Here is a 23,582-nt window from a genome sequence, read left to right as displayed (position 1 = left end):
TACATATAATAAATAAACAAAATACAGTGGTACATAGACATTTTAGTGCCACGGATAAGGCATTATTTAGATATGAGACGTAGATCTAAATAAATTTAGCTTTTTGACATACGAGCGAGATTTAAGATAAGAGTAACCCAATTAGTTGGCTTAAACAATTTGTTGAAAAGAATGTGAATTAAAGTAATCGAAAGACGTTTGCATTGACAGTGAGTAATTGAACGAATTAAATCTCCTTCTCTAACCTCCACTAGCCTCCACTATCTTACAACAGACCTACATCAGCGTCTATCTTAAGCTCAACTTGTCTGATTTTAAGGGTAAATAAACTTTTTAAAACTAGTTTATTTCATAAACTATATTCTCATACATACATACAATTTTCTTATTTGAAATAGGTATCCGAAAATCAGGGTGGCGTTTTAAGGGCTGGGAAAAATAAATGTTATTCCAGTTAGACATTAACTACATCTTACATTTCTCTATTGAGTTTGGACCGTGGGGATTCCACAGATCCTTAGTGTTTCAATACTTGTCGTTACTTTTATTTAACGAGTCAAATATATAAACTATTCATATTAAACTATGATCTTAAGCTAGAAATCTATATTAATATACACGTTAATACTTTTTAAAGAACACACTTATAATTTTTTGTTAGTTTTCATTTCTTATTTAAATATTCCGTCTAATTATTTTCCTACTATGATAGCACAAATCTCAGATGACGGAACACTTTACAAGAACGCCCAGTAAATATTTATTTTAGTTTATTCTCCAGCAGAGGGGCACCAATTCGCATTACCCTCAACTTGGACAAAAAAAGAAAGATAATGTTTAGAAAGAGCATATAATTATTTTTTTTTTAATTTACGACCCACACTCCCTTAGTCATTCAAGTATCTGCTTTAAAAGCAGTACTCGGCACTGGTCAAAGTTATAACCCGTTATCACTACATGTGCTAATTATTTTCATTTCGTTTGTATCCTTACGAGGATTGTGTATTAAAATTAGGGTAGGTGAATGGATACAATAGACAGAGTGCCTATCTTGACACACAACCCCCGATCACAATTTTATAAACAATTGTCGCTTTTGAAATTATAAAGGAAAGTTGTGTTTACGTTAAAGAACAGTATCACTGTATAACTTTGAACACCTGATAGGTTTTGTCTGATTTTGTATACATTAATATCGATTAGAAAACCTCCCGAACTCCAAAAGTTTGAAACATGAATCCATTTTGTGTGACAGTAAAAATCACTTGGTTCATGCACTGAGTGTTTAACAACTAGTTGGTTTCATACCCTTGGAAAAATCATTTAGTTTTCGTGGTCGCCTCTCTGTTGGTTATAGTATCATTAAAACAGATTACATGTACGTGTCGGTCAGTAGCGTACGCAGGGGGGGGGGGGAGCAGGGGGAGCGGCCGCTCACCCTCTGGCCATTTTCAGCAAAGTGGCGCCTTTTTGGAAACTTTTTAAACTCAAAGTTTTAAACAGTGATATTTGTTAAAACAATATATTTGGTCGGCACATCTATGTAAATCACAAGATTTCTTTTCATGCAGCAATTAAGCATTATTGTACTAGTCTAGTAGTGTCTACGTTTACAACACGTATTAACAGCTGCATCAGTTTGCCATTCTAAAAATAACCATTACGATGCATTGCAATTTTTAAAAAAGCTCTACGTGTAGTACCACTTGGCAAGAGGGGTGTTAAGTTTAAGGCAATTGTATAATGTATTTGCTTACGAATAATTGAATTAGAAAATGTTATACGTAAAACTTCACACATCATTACTTAATATATACAATATGAATCGTGTGATTAATTTTTTTTTAAAATTACAATACAGAAACAAATACAACTGATGTGGCACCTCTATTTAAATTTACTTATGAGCAAACTGCGTAGTGGTGGGGAAATGTTGACAAGGTCAACAACGTCATTACGATGAAGTAGTAGTATTATTACAGTTTGGGCGATAGTGATTACGATTACAAATTATATGGAACAGTTACAACCCCCCTCCCCCATGGACGCCTCTGTAAAAAAATGTTTGTCATAATACCACTGCTACTTATTTAAATCTATTTCTGTAATATATATTTGTGTAATATATATTTGTGTAATATATATTTGTGTAGTATATAGGCCTATGTATGTTTAGAACAGTCATCTACAAACTGACGCTATGTTCACTCTGAGTTGGTTATCTCTCCCCCCCCACCACCACCACCACCACGATTGTGTAGAGCGACATTAATGTCACACCTAGGTATACACTGGGTTGGATAATTGACCTAAAGTGACCGGACAGTGGTGAATGAAGTTGAACCTCCCCCCACCCCCAACCCACCCCGAACTGATCTGTTAAGTACATGTAGAAAAACGCGTAATGATGTACTAAAGTACCATGCCGCCAGAAAAATTATCTTTTTAAACGTAAAACTCTGTGAATATTGTTTTTGCAATTACCTGTAAAAAGGTGTGTGATCAATACAGTGATCTAACCCATACCTATCACTATGTTAAAAATGATCTTTAAAGAACACAATTAACAGTAGTTAATTAAAATATACGATCTGAACTAAAATACCGATATTTAGTTAAATGTAAGCTGTTATTCCGAATGTTTTTCCATTGCATTGAAAAGCGTGGTTTTATACCAACTCTGATTTTAAAAACTTTCAATATGCTGTAATACTTTAGCATTTATAATGACGATATATTAAGTTCTGATTACAGACAAAAACATTTTGTAAACACGAATAGTGTTAAACAATTCCATTATATTCTTAAGTAATTATTTATTAGTTTTTGGACATTTATAATTAAATGTGTAGATATATACATATTTATATTAAGAGAGTGATTATTATGTAAGACATTTTTTTTACAAGAATTACAAAACAGATTGTGTTACGTTAATTGTTTTTGGTTGTAGTGTGTGCATATTTTTTGTTTGTTTAGATTGATACAATTTTTGTTTTGTCGGCCTACATTGTGTGTTTTTCTTATTTCTTCAGAGTGCTACTTTCAAATTATTTTACATCATAGCGAAGTAATGACATACAGCTAGTATTTAATTATATATATATATATATATATATATATATATATATATATATATATATATATATATATATATATAAATTATATATATATATAATACACGTATATAGAAAGTGTTAAATATTCGGCGCCTTTTTTTTTGCTCTTTTCGCTCCCCCTACAACGAAAACCTGGATACGCCTCTTATGTCGGTACATGTAACTGGATTTCGTACTGGCAAATTTTGTTTTCATTCGTTTTTAAAATATAGCCATTTCAGAAAGCCGATTCGTCAGCATGTTTGTTTATAAGCCATTCTATTTTCCCACGTTTTCTTTAACTTGCTTTTGCGTCTGTTTGTTTGGTTTTCCAATCAAATCTTGCGATCAAAATTTCGGGCAGTTCCCAGTTAGCTAGCGCGCTGAAATTTTCAGGGAAGCTTTGTTTCCGATGACAATAGAATATTCAATTGTTATTATTACTAAATTGATCCATGGAAACATTTTATTGATCATTTTAGACCCCTATATATTTGTACAAAAAAGGGACATAACCTAGTAATTGTAATTTGATGAAAACAAGCTTCGGTACTTTCCCTCTTGTGGCTTACTGGTTTGCACGCGAGGGCTAAATGGTGAAAGAAACGGCAACACATAAGAAACGTCGATTGGAAAAGGCACGTGTTTTTTACGAGTTGTCTTCGTTGACCCAAAAAAAAAGCGAATGCCAGAAGATAAAATCGATAGCAAGATTTGAATGCAAACAAACAGACAAAGACTAAAAAGTAGAAAATAATTATCATTAAAAAAGTTTTTAAAAACCCACGTTTTCTGATTGAACTAAAAAGTAGAAAATAAATGCAATACATCACCATATTGCAAGCGATCACTCTACTATAAGCGATGAAAAATGTGGGGTGCCGTGATTTTCTTACAGTTTCTAATACAATTGGCTCTCTACAAGCTCCCTAATAAAAGTCAATAGTATTGTCTAATCAATAGTAATATAACTTTTAAATCTTATATTAACAATGACCGATAAAAAACTGAAGTCCACTTCAGCGCAATGTTGGCGAGTCTTCTTTTGCTCATGCGTAGGACATGGCCAAGCCATCTCCATCTCCTCATTCGAACTTCTGAGACATTATCTTTTAATTCTGTCCTTCGCCATATTTTGCTTGTTCGGGACTTTGTCGTCCAGCTTTATTCTGAGGATACGTTGGAGGGATCTTCTTTCGAAGCCTCTGAGTCGGCTCTCTCCTTTCTTGTTTAGTTTCCATGACTCTGCGAGCATAGAAGAGTACAGAACGTACATTAGGCTTGTAAATCCTTATTTTAGTTCTCTGCTGCAGTGTGAGTTTTCCGTAAAAAGAAAAGTTTTTTTAAGTTCACAAGGACGGCGCCCCAGGAGGGTGCGATTTTTCTCTATATACGATTTATAAAAATAAAAGTCGGATGCGGCTCGATACCGTTCATTCGAGTAACATGAAAATTTGAATACTTTTTGTCAATACACTGTTTGGCGCCCAGAGGTTCCTGATCAATTTCAATTTATTTCAATTTATTCAATTTATTCAAGCGGTAGCAATTGTAGGCACGGAGGCCATTGATTCCACATTGGCCGTTTTGAAAATAATCAAATAAAACAACAACGTAATAGCAGCATTTAAAAAAAGCAATTGAGTAGTAAAGACATAACAGTAACATAGCACTAAAATGTGGAATAAAGAAATAATATTACATAGTTATAATGCAAAATGAGATAAAATAAGAATACAATAGATGAATGAGAAAAGTTGCAAAGAGTCAGTTAGAGAGGTCATTAAATAATTGTTGTTTTAATTTAGTTTTGAGTACATTTTCAAATCTAGATAGTTCTATTTTATTAGGAAGATTGTTCCACGAATTAGAACCAGAGTAGGCGAAGCTATGTTTTTTTTTTTGGGAAAAAAGGTTATATGGGATCGGTAAACTAAGACCACAGTTTAATTTTGTGTTAAAAGAAAATAGGTCTTATACGTAAGAGGGGGCTGTTTCGATGAATATTTTATATAAAACATTGCTTTAGTGTATAGTATATTTTTATTTAATGGAAGTATATATGTTGTAATAAAAGAATCCAGGCAACTATACAAGCCATTAACCAGTTTCATAGCCCTTTTTTTGTAATGACAGTCGATGACGCTGTTTAGTTATAAAGCTGTCGCTCTGGACAAATAGACCATAATCCAACCTAGATTGAATAAAAGCTTAAAACAAAATAAGCCTGCTCCTACAGTATACACAGTTTTTATCCTTGTTAGTTAAAAATTTGTGTTTAAAGGGACATTTTTAGAAAATGAATATGATCGGAACAGGTGAGGTTGTGATCTATAATCAATCCTTGGCATTTGTAACTGTTAACCTGTTCAATGTTTGTATTGTCTATAGTAATTTGTAATGAGGCGGATGGAAGACGAAGGCGTTTCTCATGAGTAAAAATAATCATTGACTTTGTTTTATCGTGGTGAAGTTTCATTTTGTTCAATGTTGTCAAATAACAAGCTGATTGGCACATGTTTGAAGTTTAAACTCAAGTGAGTCAACTATGTATGCAAAGACATGTAACGAAGTATCATCAGCGAACATCTCGCACTGACCTGCGTCGGTGTGTAATGGAAGATCATTAATGTATCATGAAAAAGGTAAAGGACCTAAGATTGAGCCCCGGGGAAACCTTATATTAACATATTTCTGTGAAGAGATGGTATTAAGGTGAAACATTCATTGAGATCTGTTAGGTTAAAAAGGAGTGAAGTAACCTAATTGTAAATTCGTGGAATTTGTAAGGAATTAGTTTTTTAAGAAGTATGGTGTGATCAATAGAATCAAAGGGTTTTCTGAAATCGATGAAAAGCGTGCCTCAAAGAGGTTATAGAGTTAAAACTTCAGAGAATATTGGAGCTTAAATCTTCAATACTTTATTAGAGATGTCATCAAACGGAGTTATTGTAGACGGTTTAAACGATCTTAGGCTGATAAAAACTTCACGAACAGTGAGAAGCGGAATTAGCAGCTCTGTCCTACCACGGGGAGCAGAATTACAAAAATGTTTAAGCTCCTCACTGATTGTGTAATCAGCATCTGCGTTGAGTGCTACAGATGATATAAAACGATTGTTGACGTCTTTAGCAGACATCTGGCTATGAACAGCTATATGGAATGTGCTTTTTTTTCTAATTATTTGATATATGGGAATCCAGATGGATTGGGAATTAGGTTTGCCTGACAGCAAAGTATTAAAATATTCCTTCTTCGACCTACGCATGAGCAGTTTGACATAATTTCTTTGCTTAAAAAAGTCCTCGGTAGTTCCATTTCTTCTTAGCCTGTCTCTTTGATTAATTGCAGATTCGATATTGTCGTAAAACTAAGACGGTGTGTTTGTAGTCTTAACCCTTTTTGAGATATTAGGTATATGTTTGTCATATATGGTATAGAAAATACGAAGCCATTCAGAAATGACTAGATCTGGACAATTGTAAGTGTATACGTTACAGAAGGGGGCAGCAAATAAATCCGCAAGAAAAAGATTTTCCGCAAATTTGCCGCAAAGGTACACCTAATCTTTTCGGCAAAAATGTACAAAAAACAGGGAAGTCACCACTAGAGGGGACACACACCTAAATTAGATTGCAGCCAGCTGTTGCGTAGATGTGAGCAATTATTGTTCATGATTTATCATTGAATCTGGTGTGTATACATTGTTTCAGATACAGAGAATCAACAGTATATTGCCAATATCATTGAGGTTTTAGTAAATTTACTACAATACTCGGCTTCGCTTAGATAAATGTGGGTTTCGGGGGCCATCCATAAAAAACATCTCGTCTGTCACTTATCGTCACAAAAAACTAAATCCCATTTTAAAAAAAAACGTCACACCACAGACGTTTTTGTCTTTTAAAAATACCGATTTCGGCTGAGCATGGGTCTGACCACACTATTTCTTCACATGCTGTAGTAACAGGTGAACTCTTCACCTACCTAACTCTATATCAACTGTCAAGTGTCCTGCTAAGTCGCAGACAACATTTTTTATCGATTTCGGGCAAGCATGGCTCTAACCTCACTACCCCTTTATATGCTGAGGACACAGAAACAGATCAACTCTACTTTATCTTCCCTGTGTCCCGCTATGTCCCAATAGGCAAGTTTATCATCCACGTTTTTAAAAAAATGAAAAATAAAATTACCTTTGTCGTTATGAGTCTCGATCCCGTAGCACCCGCACGGTAGCCATTACACAATCATCTTAACTTTTTGAGCATTGACTAACTAAGTTAGAATTAGTACTGCAAAGTAAGAAACCAGTTAACGCGAATCGGCCAAATTATTTTAAAACAAATTAAGGGGTCTGTATCCCAAATTAGCCAATTTTATAGCTAAACAAAGATTTATATTAAAAAATGAAGGTCTGAAATAGTTTGTTATAGAAACTCATTATTATCTATATCTGAATAGAGATTTCTATATTCTACGAGTGGTTTGGTTAAGTCTAGTTTTTCCGTTGGAAACCCATAGTTTTTAGACAATCTAGATCTAGAATCTAGATACATAAATCTCTTGTATTCTTAAATGAGATGACCCTTGTAGCTAAAAAAGCAAAGATCTATATCAAATATTTAAAGACTTAAATAGTTGAATAAAAAATAAACTCAAACAATGTACGTCTTTTTTATAATTGATTTTGTTTTTAAATAATTAATCTTTTATAAAACCTTGAGTGTACATTAAATATTCATCGAAATAATGAGGTAGAACATACTTCGGTGACCGCCCATGTGTCAGGGACATAGAGAGGCGCTCTCAGGACCCCCCCCCCCCCTCCAATTACACAACCCCATAGGCGCTGCGTACGGCCCATGTCTCCAATAAAACTAGCAGACGCAATTGTGCTCATAGGATAACAAGAGTGACAAATATCATCCTGTTAACAATGATGCAGAATGCGTCATTCATTAAAGTAACACAAATAAACAGGATTTTATCTCTAACACATATAAAAATTATTTGACGTGTTTTAAACATCAGTGTGACTGATTCAATATAATCTATTCATAAATGCTTGGTCTCAATTTCTGATTGGATTGTCTAAAATAGATGCTAGTTTAATCATTCGCAAAGTGACGAAACTGCTTGGATTTTTTTACGGACAAAAAGAAACATCCCAGTTAATAGTCTAACCTTGGTTAATTTTCTGATTATTAAAATGAAACGTATTACATGGCCCTCAGCGGCCCGTGTGAGTCTTTGGGGGCCGAAACTGTTTGCAGCCAAATCGCACCCTACCAGGTGCCTATTTCAATTTTTGAGTGTTTGTAACGCCCATCTTATCACAATGTCTATCACACTTTTTAGACCGAACGTAGTCGCCATAACGTTCACGGGAAAGACCAGGGCGCCAAATCGCTTCCTACCATGGGGCCTCCCATGCAAAATGAAATCCCCCTTCCACCACCACATCCCCACCCTCACCCCCGCCCAGTCCGCACCTCCCCCCTCCCCACCTCAGAATCCTTCTCTGATTCATCAACTCCCTAAAGTTTTATGGCGCCCGGATAAACTGTGTCGAACCGCAATCTTCTTTTATTTTAATATATTGTATATAGAGAAAAAACAAATCGCGCCCTGCCAGGGCGCCACCCCTGCAAAATTAACAATGATTTTTTATAGAGACCTTTCCATATAGTGTTATACTGAACTCCCCAAAGTTTCATGCCTATCGGATAACGGTGTCAAATCAAAATCAAATTTTATTTTTATATACTCTATATAGAAAAAAATCGCACCCTCCCGTGGCGCCGCCCTTGCGAAATTAAAACAAAGATTATTTTACGAAACCCTTCCTCAGAGTGTTCTGAGAGTGGATTGCTCTGGAACCTGAGTTCAATACGTATCAATAGTGAATAAATTTTGTATCATATTATTTTAAACACAACTTGCCTGTAGTATAACTTAAAAAGAATTTTCCATATAAAACAATTTTAGTTTAAATGGCTGCCTTCTGTGTAATGATTAAATTTCCTGTCTACTAATTTTAGTGTGAGAATTGTGCTGTATTTGATTCACCATTTTCTGATTTTCTTCCACAATGTTTTTAATACCTTATTTTAATTGTATTTATATTTCAGTTGATGCTATGTGTTCAGTTTTCGTAAATTGGTTTTCAAGCTTTTCATGGAGATGAAGAAATTTATAATTGGTCTGAGCATGACACGCAACTTTGAACACCATCAGTGCGACATTTATTGATTCAAAAGTAACCAAAAGGCGTATGTACATTCTACATTGTATAAAAATGAGCAATGAGTTCAAAAAAGAGGAATTTAATGCCTTAACTGTTGCGTCTCAAAATGGAGACGACAAGGTGGTAGGTATTCTAATTACAGCAGGAGCAGACATAAACTATGTAAAACAAAATGGATGGAATGCTTTAATGATTGCATCTGAAAAAGGACAGGACAAGGTGGTAGATATTCTTATTAAAGCAGGAGCAGACATAAACTATGTAAAACAAGATGAATGTAATGCCTTAATAATTGCATCTGAAAATGGACACGACAAGGTGGTAGGTATTCTAATTACAGCAGGAGCAGACATAAACTATGTAAAACAAAATGGATGGAATGCTTTAATGATTGCATCTGAAAATGGACACGACAAGGTGGTAGATATTCTTATTAAAGCAGGAGCAGACATAAACTATGTAAAACAAAATGGATGGAATGCCTTAATGATTGCATCTTACTATGGACACGACAAGGTGCTAGATATTCTTATTAAAGCAGGAGTTGACATTAAACATGTGGAAGATAATGGATGGAATGCCTTAATGATCGCATCTCAGAATGGACACGACAAGGTGGTAGATATTCTTATTAAAGCAGGAGCAGACATTAAACATGTGGAAGATAATGGATGGAATGCCTTAATGATCGCATCTCAAAATGGACACGACAAGGTGGTAGGTATTCGTATTAAAGCAGGAGCAGACATAAACTATGTAAATCAAGATGGATATATTGCCTTAATGATTGCATCTCAAAATGGACACGACAAAGTGGTAGATATTCTTATTAAAGCAGGAGCAGACATAAACTATGTAAAACAAAATGGATGGAATGCTTTAATGATTGCATCTCAAAATGGACACAACAAGGTGGTAGATATTCTTATTAAAGCAGGAGCAGACATAAACTATATAAGACAAGATGAATGGAATGCCTTAATGTTTGCATCTTACTATGGACACGACAAGGTGGTAGATATTCTTATTAAAGGAGGAGCAGACATTAAACATGTGGAAGATAATGGATGGAATGCCTTAATGATCGCATCTCAAAATGGACACGACAAGGTGGTAGGTATTCTTATTAAAGCAGGAGCAGACATAAACTCTGTAAAACAAGATGGACGGAATGCTTTAATGATTGCATCTGAAAATGGACACGACAAGGTGGTAGGTATTCTTATTAAAGCAGGAGCAGACATAAATCATGTGGAAGATAATGGATGGAATGCCTTAATGATTGCATCTCAAAATGGACACGACAAGGTGGTAGATATTCTTATTAAAGCAGGAGCAGACATTAAACATGTGGAAGATATCGGATGGAATGCCTTAATGATTGCATCTCAAAATGGACACGACAAGGTGGTAGATATTCTTATTAAAGCAGGAGCAGACATTAAACATGTGGAAGATAATGGATGGAATGCCTTAATGATTGCATCTCAAAATGGACACGACAAGGTGGTAGATATTCTTATTAAAGCAGGAGCAGACATAAACTATGTAAAACAAGATGGATGGAATGCTTTAATGATTGCATCTGAAAATGGACACGACAAGGTGGTAGATATTCTTATTAAAGCAGGAGCAGACATTAAACATGTGGAAGATAATGGATGGAATGCCTTAATGATTGCATCTCGAAATGGACACGACAAGGTGGTAGATATTCTTATTAAAGCAGGAGCAGACATAAACTATGTAAAACAAAATGGATATAATGCCTTAATGATTGCATCTCGAAATGGACACGACAAGGTGGTAGATATTCTTATTAAAGCAGGAGCAGACATAAACTATGTAAAACAAAATGGATATAATGCCTTAATGATTGCATCTCGAAATGGACACGACAAGGTGGTAGATATTCTTATTAAAGCAGGAGCAGACATAAATCATGTGGAAGATGATGGATTGAATGCCTTAATGATTGCATCTAAAAATGGACACGACAAAGTGGTAGATATTATAATAAACGATGGAGCAGACATAACTTATGTAGCGGAAACAGCTAAAGACACTTCATTTTTATGTGATCAAAAAAATGATTCTGAAGATTACCTCATTACATTTAACTTAACAACGATTCTGTTGTTGAAAATAATTGATGTGTGTTTTCTTGCATTTGAAAATAAGCACAAACGTGTTATTGATATGTTATCTTCAATGAACTTTAAAATTTTGGATAAAACAACATCAACAAAATTATTTCATTTTTTAATATCTATATTCAAAAAAGGTATTTATAATTGATCAATATTAAGAATATATATATATATATATATATATATATATATATATATATATATATATATATATATATATATATATATATATATATATATATATATATATATATATATATATATAATATATATATATATATATATATATATATATATTCAAATTGTTTTGAATTTTCTGGGCAAAGTTCCTCAGCCACCTCTAACACACATTTTCTTCCGTGGACAAAAAGACCTTGCGGGCCGTAGTTTGTAGACCCCTGATTTAGTGTATTAAGATAAATTACACCAACAATGATATCTTCTAGACATGTATATTAAGCTAATTTAATTGAACACGATGATCCATTGGCGTTTGCTATGTGCATCATACTGTATGTTTTATCGGTTTGTTTCCAATTCGCATTGCATTGCATATAAACAAATTGGATAGATTATCATCTTAGAACTCCAGTAATCCCTAAACGTTGAATTAATTTAGAATCAGTACAGCATAAATATTTAGTGTGAAGACTTGTCATTAGGTCATTATGTCTTGCCGAAACCAGATACTAAATCCCCATCTTCACCCTTTACAATAATCTTCTAACAAACATTTTCCAAAACATCTATGGTAAAATATATTTTATCCCCACCTTTAGAAGTATCGTTTACTCTAACCATTTCTTAAAATTGCCCATTGCCTATCGCCTGAAATTAAACCTTACTGTTAAACTGACTGTAACTAAATCCCTCTCTTAACCCTAACTCTATCCCTATCAATGTTGTTATATATTTTTCAATGCGGTTCACTTTAGCATCTGTGCCAATTAACCAAAACTCTAAACAAAAACTAACATACACGTAACACCTATTTAGAAATTACATTTAAAATTAGCTAAATGCCTGCATTAATGTGTATCAACTTCTAGATTTGAATAATTAATTATAACGAATATGTACCCTTGGGATCAGTATACTAATACATATCGTATTTTTATTAAATACACAGCACTAAAACAAGATGTACAAAACGACACCAAAATTGAACTAAGCGACCCAACTGTCAGTGTACAAAACGACTCAGATGTCCGCAACTTTGAAAGGTAAGTAATTTGTGTAGCTTACAGAAACATGTCTAGACATTTGCAACAAAGAAGTGATACATTATAACTAACAAAAAATACATGCGTCAATAGGCTTACATATCCCTTAAATGCATGACTTTTTAATAATGCTTGAACAAAAATATTTTTATATTGTTTTGAGAGGTATATGAAGAGTATAGTCAAGTAAAAAAATATTTTTAGTTTTAACAAGTTCTTTAATTAAAAATCGAATTGTTGCATGTCTGCAACATTATGTAGTAAGGTGATAGTTTTTAAGAAAGTTGTTTATCTTGTTACAACAAAGATATATGTTGCACTTGTGGCAAACTGATTGAGCTTGATGTGAATTTGCACCTGTCATTGCACTATTCCACGAGACTTAGTGTCCGCACTGGTCCAGGGTCCACTCTGGTCCAGGAGATCCAAGGTCCACACTCTTTCAGGAGATCCAGGGTCCACACAGGTCTTGAAAAGATCCAGGGTCCACACTGGTCCTGAAGATCAAGGGTCCACACTGGTCCAGGATATCCAGGGACCACACTGGTATAGGATATCCATGATCCACACTGGTCCTTGAGATCCAGGAAGATACGCTGGATCACCAAGAGCATCTACTTCATAATAATCTTCACCTTGATTCACCTTTGATTTCTTAATGATTATGCTGAAACTAGAAGAAAAACAAGGTACTATATAATCACCAATGCTGATGTATAAAGTAAAAAAAAAATAGTGCAAAAGTAGGTCAATATGCATAACGTTGCAATACTGCAACAAACGTTTTGTGAAGATTTATAAATAAATTATGAATTGATTTTCAAAATATCACATACGATATGTAATGCATACCTTAGGTAGTCAGAAGCATATTTTTTTAAAATTCCAAAACCAGTTTATTCGACTTTGATGAACTTTGAACGCCAACCAAAAATGCTGAGATAAAAAACCTTGTGACCATGCACACATTTGAGATCGGCTTGGCGGTAAAACACATCTAGGTCACTTAGACATGCGCAAGCTGTAGGTTAACATTGTAGCAGTCAAATAACGCGATGCACAGAATAAAACATGTTTAGGCTAATATTTTATGTGAAGGTAACTGGTATATTGCAGATCTGTAGCGGTATGCATTTAAGGGATATATTCTAATACTGACCGCGAGACTTAATTCAATGTATATCTTTTCACATAGAAGGTACTAGACACAGGTAAACTCATTGGCCTACTGTGCTGTGAACTTTGTCAATAAATGTAACGCTTCCCTATCACCCCGCGATCACCCAGTTGATTGCCATTATGGCAAGCTAATTTATTGCGCAGAATATTACCCCTTTAACATCTACCCTCTATTTTACCCATACGACGTCTAATCTGTTAAAATAGGATATTACTCGATCATGAGAATGTAGATCGATATTACATTAAGGATCATGATCGTACTATTCTAAATATGAAGGCTTTAGAATGATTTGTTATATTTATATTTAGAACATTTATTCAATTATCCACAATGTTGTTATCGAAGCATGTCAATGTTTTGTGTTTTTATTTTCTTGAGACTTTTATTACTTCTCATTATATCGATTTTTGAAAAAAAAAATACATCCAAACAAATATTACACATGTTGTGTATAAATATTTTGTATAAATACAGATCCATCGATTGCTATGTAAAGATTGTTCTTCTCTCTCACAACAATCAGGTAGGAAGTTTTTATATTTTAATAATACATAAACACATATTAAGTGTTAATAGTGATTACGATTTCGTGACTTTCTTTAAACGGGAATACCGACTCTTGAGTTGACCTCCCATAAGCCAGGCAGGTCTCGACGTGGTAAACTCCGACCAAATGGCTTTGACGACGCCGGGTTGAACACTACATGTTGGTCGCGTTTCATCAGTACGTTCTCAGCAGGCTTGTCTTCCCTACCCAATTTGCGCGGGACACCGTGTCCTACCACCTGGTACCCAGCTTGACCGTAGTGAGGGGGGGGGGGTGTTGGGACCTTAAAAAAGGTTAGGGACACATTGTTTGCCTTCACGTACAAACCCGAAAGTGCCGGGAAGTCAACTTTTTCGGTCGGTTTCTTTTTACGTTTCGGCGGGTGAGCTGTAGCTACGGTCATACCTTTCCACTCTCCGCCGTATACAGGTTATCGGATGACCAGGCTAGCACGCCTATAACGTAAGGGAGTGAGGACTGATCCGCTTTCCCCTTTCAGCTGACAATCAGGCGGTCTTGTCTCCAAATTCTATATTAGTTATGATTTTATATACATTACTAGATCTAGATCTATATTAAATTTTAATAAGGCTAAATTTTGTATTAAACAAAAACAACTCTTCTTAAACTAACACTGATTGTACAGTTAATAATCTGCTCAGCTGTTGTAATGTTTGTATTTATTATGAAAGGTTAGTAATTATCAAAAGTTAAGGGCTCCATTTTAATTATTTGGTGTATTAAACTAAAGTTATTACGACTAAGACAACAGTGGCGCTTAGAATTTGTGTATTAAGAGGTTTAAATGGAAAGAAAGCCAGCAAGGAACAAATATTCAGGATGGCAGAGCAAGAAAGAAAAAACCCAAACGAAATGTTGTTGGGAAATAATACGACACTGGTTAGTATATTCACCCAAGGCAAATAATATGATTTATTTTAATTTTTGGCTTTTTACAAACAAGTCAGACATTTGGGTTGATCCAAAATTGGGTTGTAAGAGCTTTGCAAAAGGTCCTGACAAATTTGACAAACATAAAGACTCTGAAAGTCACAAGATTGCCAAGAGAAATTTTTCAATCACGAAATTATGACTTTGTAAAGACAGATCCTGAACACATACATCCGAAGACAGATTATCCTGCTTAGCCCTCATTACGATTGAATGGCACTTAGCTTCTGGTGTTGATTTAAAAGACCTAATTGATAAAGGCTGTTGTAGTTCAATCAAACGTTCCCGAGTACAGCATAAAACAAAGTTGATATCATATCAGTTTACATAGGCCATAGTAAATTAATGTGGTCAAGATTCAATGTCCGGTATATAATTCAAAACGCTTGCACTAATTCGATTTATTTTCACCACGCTTGATGATTTTAAGAAAGTTAAAGTCGTCGAGCATTTTCTGGCTAAACTGCATGAAGATTCAAATGGTTGGATGTTTCTCATTTTATATTTCTTATTTGATATTAGTTCATGATACTCTACAATAGTGCTTTATATTATTCAATCATCATGTTGACAAGCTTTTGTGAAACTTTTATATTTTCTAAGCAGCGTCCACCAAATTCCTTTAAATACGCTATCAAAGACTTATAGTAGCCCGCAAATTTAAACTACATGTGAGCTATTCTCTATGACTTGTTGCACAGTAGGCGAGGCGGTTTATTATGTAAGCGTAAAGATCACATATATAAAAAAAGGGAGAATGAGTTTTTACAGACACCTATATTTACTATCTGAGTTACCCGTGCCAAGAACCTTACAAACACAAAGATCAGTCACTTAGTAAAACTAACCCGACTGGACAGTTAAACGGCCAGGTCAGAGGTTACTGCGTTGAAACCTGGAGTGCGATGACGAAGAGCTTAGGAAAGAACAACATTTCGGTAAAATAGTAGTTTTGCCGTCTCATGTCTAACACTTAATGGTTTTCTAATAGTTTTCTAATGTGTAAAAAAGTGTTTTATGAAAACATTTTTGGACCAAATAGTATTTGAGAAAGTTTCTGAAATTTTACAGTGACAAAATTACAATTAGCATGTTCTTATACAAAATCAACAACGATTTTAAGCTAAATACCAAAACGTGTCAGTTTGAGAAAAAATAAGTCAAGATAAAATAACATTTTGTGTAAAATTATATGTAAATATTATAAACATTTAAAAAAAACTATTTCCGCTGATTGATATATATATATATATATATATATATATATATATATATATATATATATATATATATATATATATATATATATATATATTGACTAATAATATTCCGCACAATTATACACATATTTTTTGCGCAATTCTTTTTTTTCTACGAGATTTCATTCTATGCTAAAAAGATTAAGTAATTAAAATTTGATATAAAATCAAGTCCAAATCCAGCGTTGCCATCCCTGTAGTGTTATATAAGAATTTTTAATAAAGTTTAGATTAGATTACTCCTGGTTTATTTCATAAAGTTGCGTTAGTGTATGAATTGGTGTCAAGTATGTAAATCTTTAATCTACATTGACATTCATAAAAGAAATAATTAAACAACTTGTACAGTCAACATATACTTAATAAATCTCAAATACTGTTATTCTAAATGTTCATTATCTCTATGGGTTACTCTATTAAGTCGACGAAAACTTGTCTATGATACTTCTGTTTCAAGTGTTATTCTATAATTGTGTTAAGTTAATACTCATTCAATTAATTTGTGTTGATGCAATATGTTTCTAATTTTACAGGCACCAACCCTAGATGAATTAATGAAATATACAACAGAAATAATGGCGGAATATTCTAGCTTGGAAGCGTTTGAACAATTGCCGTTTTTTATTTACCAAAAAGCTTTGAAAATGATAGACACTGTGATTTGTGCACATTATATAGATAAACATTTGACTTTTTTCCAAACACTTCATGAACACAAGTATCCAGGTACATACAAAATGTTTAATTTGTAAAAATTCATTTCTTCTGTTTTAAGATTGAAATCTAACTTCTGTGTGTTCATTAATAGGTGCAATATAAGAGAAGTAAACAATTCTTATCTCGGGGTAACATAATATATTAGTTTAAGTTGTAAGTATTTTTAAAATTCTACGAATCTATATGTGTAGGCTATTAGCTGAAAAGTAGGCTAATGTTAATTGTAAAATACGCACTATTCCCATCACGAAAGTCTTGTGTTCAGATCCTGGACTATCAGTAGAATGTCTCAAGTCAAACTAGTCCCTGACGGATACACATCTTACGTTAGTGAAATCAATGGGGGCTAAGCATGTGAAATATAATACTATATCTCATATACCAATGACACTGAAATAAACTCTATTTTATCTGCCATTTGAACTGCATGGTCCAAAGTAAAACAAAGTACAAGTAAACCACTTGATAGAAATACGAATCTATATATATATATAATTCTCTTCTTGGAGACTCTAGAAAACAAGCTGTAAGCGCGCCTTGCAGTCCCCTCTCTTCTTCACTAGGCATAAATCAACCTCCCCCACCCCCACATAGTCTGATGAGCTGTGGTTCACGCTAAATGTTAACAATCGCACAGCCGGGTTTAGTGACGCCTATAAGGGGCAGATAATTTAGCTTGAAACGATTTTAAAGTTAGGGGAGGTAATTAAGAGGAGGCTGCTTTCACGGGGGGGGGGGGGTAGGGGTAGGGGTTGGGGGAAATGAGGATGGGGTGGGGGGGGGGTTATCGTCCTTAACGACCAACTGAAAGTATTTTAAAGCAAATATTTACAGTGGCAGCATTGGTACTGTCGAATTCACAAAGTATGAATTATTGAAAAGTAGAAAATAAAAGAACTAAATAGCGGCATATGCTACGCCGCGGGTCGGCTCGTGTTAACTATTTCTGCAGGGCAAGACTTGATGATTTTTTATTCGATATTTATTATTGTATTAACTTTTTCTTACGAAAGCTTAGGTGCAGGGGTAATTTTGCACCAACATTAGTGTAAAATCTTACTAGACCAACCCCTAAGCTCCCCACTGCCAATACTGACCAGTCCATTGAGCGTTCATGACAAGAACTATAGACCGTCACTATACACAGCGTCACTATAGCGATCTGATTGGCCGGCCTCCAGGTTTTCTCACTTCCATACGCCATAGCTCTTGCATGACCGCTCAGTCCGTGATCATGCCAATGGGTTTGATTTTAATTACCTGGCCGGCTATTCAAGCGCTGGTCAAACATTTTTGTTGAGGGGCGTCAGGTTGATTCCACTTCGATAGGCCAACCCTGGCTAACCCAGGTAAAGATCACGTGAAATAGTAACAATAGACATAACGAAACATATCATGTAGGATTAACTGACGCGATATAGTCAGTCAAGAAAAGTATTAAACTGGTTAGATAAAATAATAATACCCCTACATATATAATATTGATATGCTGGCATACATGTGCGACCTTAATGTACATAAGAATTACCGTCATTGTGCTTAGATCTTAAGCTTGACACTTATTTGTTTTGTCAAGAAAGATTTTCATAGTATAGGCCCTATTTGTCTGTTAAGTTTTCGGCTAGATTTAAATGTCGGTACATGAGTTTCAAGGCGATGTGACGATTTAGTTTAATGTTTGCGTTCTTAGTAAAAATAAAACAATACTATGACTTTTCCTATAAACACACACAAATTATTAATGAATTCAAAGCTTATGAATACACACATTCTTAGATAAACTTTTGGGAACATATTCAAACAATCTGATTATTAACAATGAATTAATAATGAAATAATACTTTTATTGTAAAAATGTATAAAAAGTTTTCGACTTAATTATTTGTATTTTTAATATACAAAAATAATTGTTATATTGTATTTTGTTTCAGAATTATGCATGAAGTATGTAATAGAAGAAGAACTTCTGAACACCACCTCGCAAAGATTTTCACTTTCCTTAATACGAGACATGTTAAATATTTACTGGAATGGCTGCTTGTTCTCTGCTGAATTTTCATTGGTAAATATAGTAAACTGTAGAATTCTCCGGGGCGGAAAAATTTTCATATGTAGTAAAGGCGTAAGGGAGCTAATCCCAAAAAATTCCAAGTGTGACTAATACCAGTGTCGTAGCTACCGTAAACCTAGCGTTAGACCAAGGAAAAAATGGGCTTTATTCAGTCTTTAAAAAAATTAAAATTTGTAGGCCTTAATTGAAATTTTTGTATTTTTTGGTATTTGTCTGCCCTCCCCTAAATCCCATCTTTCATCCATGATAGCAATTGAGCCATTTAAAAAATAGCCTTGAAGATTTTTTTCATAACAAGCTGTCAAACATTTGTCAAAGTTTTTTTTCTACTAATTTTTTACCTGAACGAAATTTCAATTTGTTGATCTAATTAATATGTAATCTGTATATAGCGCTACAAACAATATAAGGTTTTGGTTTCATCCAATTGCCAAGAAATTTTTAGAATTATCCAGGCAGTGTTGGCCCAAAATCGACATTTGGGAAGGTTTCTGGCACTACATTTTTATTTTATTTTTGAGAGCGGCGCCCCGGCAGTTAGGCGGTGCTATTTACCACCTTGAGTTTCCCGGTGACTATATTTGTACTAAAGGTCAGTTCAGTGTTCGGCGCAGCGGGCCAGTGTTTCTTCTTAATTCAGCAGTCACATTGCACTGGCACATCAACCGGTGCCCCAGCGGTCGTGTAACCCAGTGTGACCCGGGCTCCCCAATGATCATTGCGGCGCCTATATTCGTTTTGATGAGCGTCATACACTAGGGATACGGAGAGCAAGTACAATCGATTACTAAATAGAATAAGGGGTCGGTTACCAAATGTATTAACTATAGTATCATCCCGACGTCCTTAAGAACTTTGCACTTTCGGTGGTTTGTCACCCGTCTCTTATTTATCTTATTGTTATTTAAGCTTAATACAACTAACTTTTAACAGTAAGTTTTACAATGTTTCGTCATGGTGTCACGCCTAAATATTATCAGCCATGCGGACCGCATCCCTGCCCCCGCCTTGTGACGCTAATGTGTTTGGTTACTTTTAAAATAACAAACAAATTATTTGTAAGCCAGTAAATTATTTTACAAATCTACGGTGTAATAGTCCTATACGATAATATTAGATAAATATACAAAAAAGGAAGTATGAAATACAAAATGTATAAAATATTTATACTATTTGAAACCCTACATCGGAAGTAACAGTTGATTTCTTCGTTTAACTTTGTTGTAGCCTAACGGCTGACAAAGGGACCCCACTGATAATGTTAGCATAGATGCCTGAAAATCCTTGCTACACCACTAACACAATGTATACAGAAAGCTCCTACGGCACAGCAGATGGAAGTTTGTATAGGGAACGCCTTTTCCATTCCGCCGTTCTCCTGTTGGAGAGTGTGGACTTGACACATGGACCCCATCCAGCTTTCCTCAATTAGCCCAAGCTTTTAGTGTAGTAAATATAGAAATAAGCTATCTACGCTATTGACGTAGAGCTAGAGACAGGTGTAGCTTTCATTGCTGGAAGAGGCTTATATATTATTTGTTAGGTACCACCATCATCAAGCTGGGCAACACAGGCAATTGGGGGCTTTATCCACTTTCTCTTCCTTATTCTAGTGCCAATATGCCAGTCGATAGTTTCAAAAAATGTGTATATGAAATGAGCCTTTTCACCTGTTTTTTTTTATTTAGATGTGCATGATTGAATAGGATGTGTTTAGCAATAACAAATAATGCTTTTAAATTAACGCAGTGGTGTAAATGTATGTTTGTACCTAACTTTTTAAAAAAGCTTGAACATAATCATATTCATTCCACATTTATTTTGTTATAGTTTATCAGTATTTTATTCTTAGCGCTTGGCTGAGTGTAATATTGTCATGGTACTAACAGACTATCTGGTCACACACAAGAATATAGAGGTAATATATTTTGATACATTTCTTAAAATACAAATATTAATTTTTTAAAACTAAACTACTGCAATAGTTTTTTCACTGTTAAATGAAATCTTTGTAATATCCATGCAGGTGGTATCTCGATTTGAATTTATTAGCTTTGCAACAAAAACAAAAACTAATACAATTAAAATTACAATATTCATATATTTAACTACTCTTGACGGTAATTATAACTGCAGTGCGATATTAATGCCTATAACTTTAATTAATCCTAATATGTAGTGTAAGCCGTTACAATTTTCCTGAACTAAAATACTACGCAGTAAAAAAGCATCTCTATCTGTTCACTTGGTTCTTTTTTAGAAAGCAGTAATCAATACATGAGGTCGCGCTTTTCTAAACAAAAATTCTCCCCCCTCCCCTTCCCATCGTCACCAAAATCTAGACCCCCTTAAAAAGACGTCGCATCACATCCTACAACTTCTACTCAAAATTGCAGATTAACTATTTTTTACCATCGATTTATTTCTAAAATAATGACAGAGCTTGGTCAACATAGAATATATTTAACATTGTATATTACAATGTTGCAAAAAAAAGTTTTATTGAACGCGAAATAACTAATACAATTTCGTCTCCAACATTTTTGTTTAAATGCAACAGTGTGCAATTTTCGGTATCTCTTATCCTAAATATACACCATAACCATAAGTCTTATTTACCTTACGTTTTCTTCTAACACATTTTATAAACTTTTTTATAAAGGGAAAACTTTATTAGCATTTCATTTTTCAATCAAGTCGAGGGAATATAAGCAGATTTTTCAACATAATAACACCTAGTGTTTTATTTATGATATATATTCATATATCACACACCACACAATACATATATATATATATATATATATATATATATATATATATATATATATATATATATATATATATATATATATATATATATATATATATATATATATATATATATATATATATATATATATATATATATATATATATATATATATATATTATGAGTATTTATGAGTATTTGAATATAAAAAAAATAGAATTAAAAAGTGCTTGTTTCGAATTTTCTGTTTCTTAATGAAGTCGGTTTAAATGATCATAACTCAGAGTAATTTACATAATTTTTATTTCACTTATTATGCCGATTTTTTCAGTGTTCACAAACTCATTATATAACAAACGGATTGATCTATATTTTATATAATATCGCAATCAAGAAAGACGCTCTTCAATACTTTAACAATAAAGACATAGTAAAGGTAAGGTAGATTATTTTAGATGTACAATTGTTATACTTTTTCTAAGTACTGTTTTATATAATGACTTTTCAATTTAAGGATTTACGGTAGAATATGCGAATTAAGTTTTTTTTTAAGGCATGGTGATTATTTACATACTTATATACAGCCTGAACAGCTTCATTTATTAAAGTTAACATTTCTTATGGAAAAACAATATATTGTTAAATATATAATTTCGTACTCCAATAACGCTATGATGTTACATATTTCTATTGACAAATTAGTACTTACACTGAATTTAATATTTTAATATTCAAATAGACATAGCAGAAACCTATTAAAATGCAGTAATGTAATAATATTTCATTATTGTGTTTTAAACTTTTGATACATTACTGAGTTATGTTACGAGGCAAAATGCGTTGCTGTTTTGCTAGCCTAATTATTTTTTATGTGGGACATCAAATTCCCGAGGATACTGGTTCAAATTACGTTTACCCGATGGCTATTTTATGCAAACGTCATCTCTAAGGCAAGACGTTAATTGAATGGAAAAATTCCCCGAATCGCCCAAATCGTCAGTTCGATATTGTGGTTTTCGTGAAATTGCCGCATTTAGAAAATCATCTATTCCAGCAAACGGTATGGATGTTTTGAGTGCAAGTGTCTTGTAGCAATTAGCAAGATTTTTTTATGTAAATTTTTACAAATTTATCAGTAGGGCTATCCAATTTAAAAAAAAATCTTTGTCGGTCTCCGTAGCTTTTTATATTAAATACTGATTTCAATATGTTTTTTTATTTAGCTTATTAATTATTAATAAATCATTCAATGAATTTTTAAGCAAAATGATAAAAATGTATTATATGCGGATCATTATCTAAAACATGCGTAAAAATGTGAATCCAATTATCTGCTTGTGACCTAAGCGGCACTAACATCCCGTTTGTGTCAAATAATTCA

At 33.7% G+C, this 23,582-nt stretch overlaps 2 protein-coding genes across 2 annotated transcripts in view; both read left to right on the top strand.

The window, feature by feature from the left end:
* LOC131946838 (ankyrin repeat domain-containing protein 50-like) overlaps positions 1-23,582 on the top strand; it is a 162,531-nt gene that overhangs the window by 852 nt on the left and 138,097 nt on the right. The window lies entirely within an intron of this gene.
* Positions 1-23,582, top strand: part of LOC131946834 (uncharacterized) — a 102,345-nt gene that overhangs the window by 69,306 nt on the left and 9,457 nt on the right. Inside the window, exons 2-6 of the mRNA XM_059307806.1 lie at positions 14,379-14,427; positions 17,195-17,387; positions 19,310-19,440; positions 21,302-21,367; positions 22,533-22,637. Coding sequence (XP_059163789.1) covers positions 17,216-17,387; positions 19,310-19,440; positions 21,302-21,367; positions 22,533-22,637 — 474 coding nt within the window. The 5' untranslated portion in view covers positions 14,379-14,427; positions 17,195-17,215. The remainder of the gene's footprint in view (positions 1-14,378; positions 14,428-17,194; positions 17,388-19,309; positions 19,441-21,301; positions 21,368-22,532; positions 22,638-23,582) is intronic.

The sequence above is a fragment of the Physella acuta genome, unplaced genomic scaffold (genome assembly GCF_028476545.2).
Source record: "Physella acuta isolate Inbredline_101_S28 unplaced genomic scaffold, ASM2847654v3 ptg000572l, whole genome shotgun sequence".
Taxonomy (NCBI): Eukaryota; Metazoa; Mollusca; class Gastropoda; family Physidae; genus Physella; species Physella acuta.
Note: the sequence above shows the minus strand (reverse complement) of the source record. Positions and strands in the feature narration are given on the sequence as shown.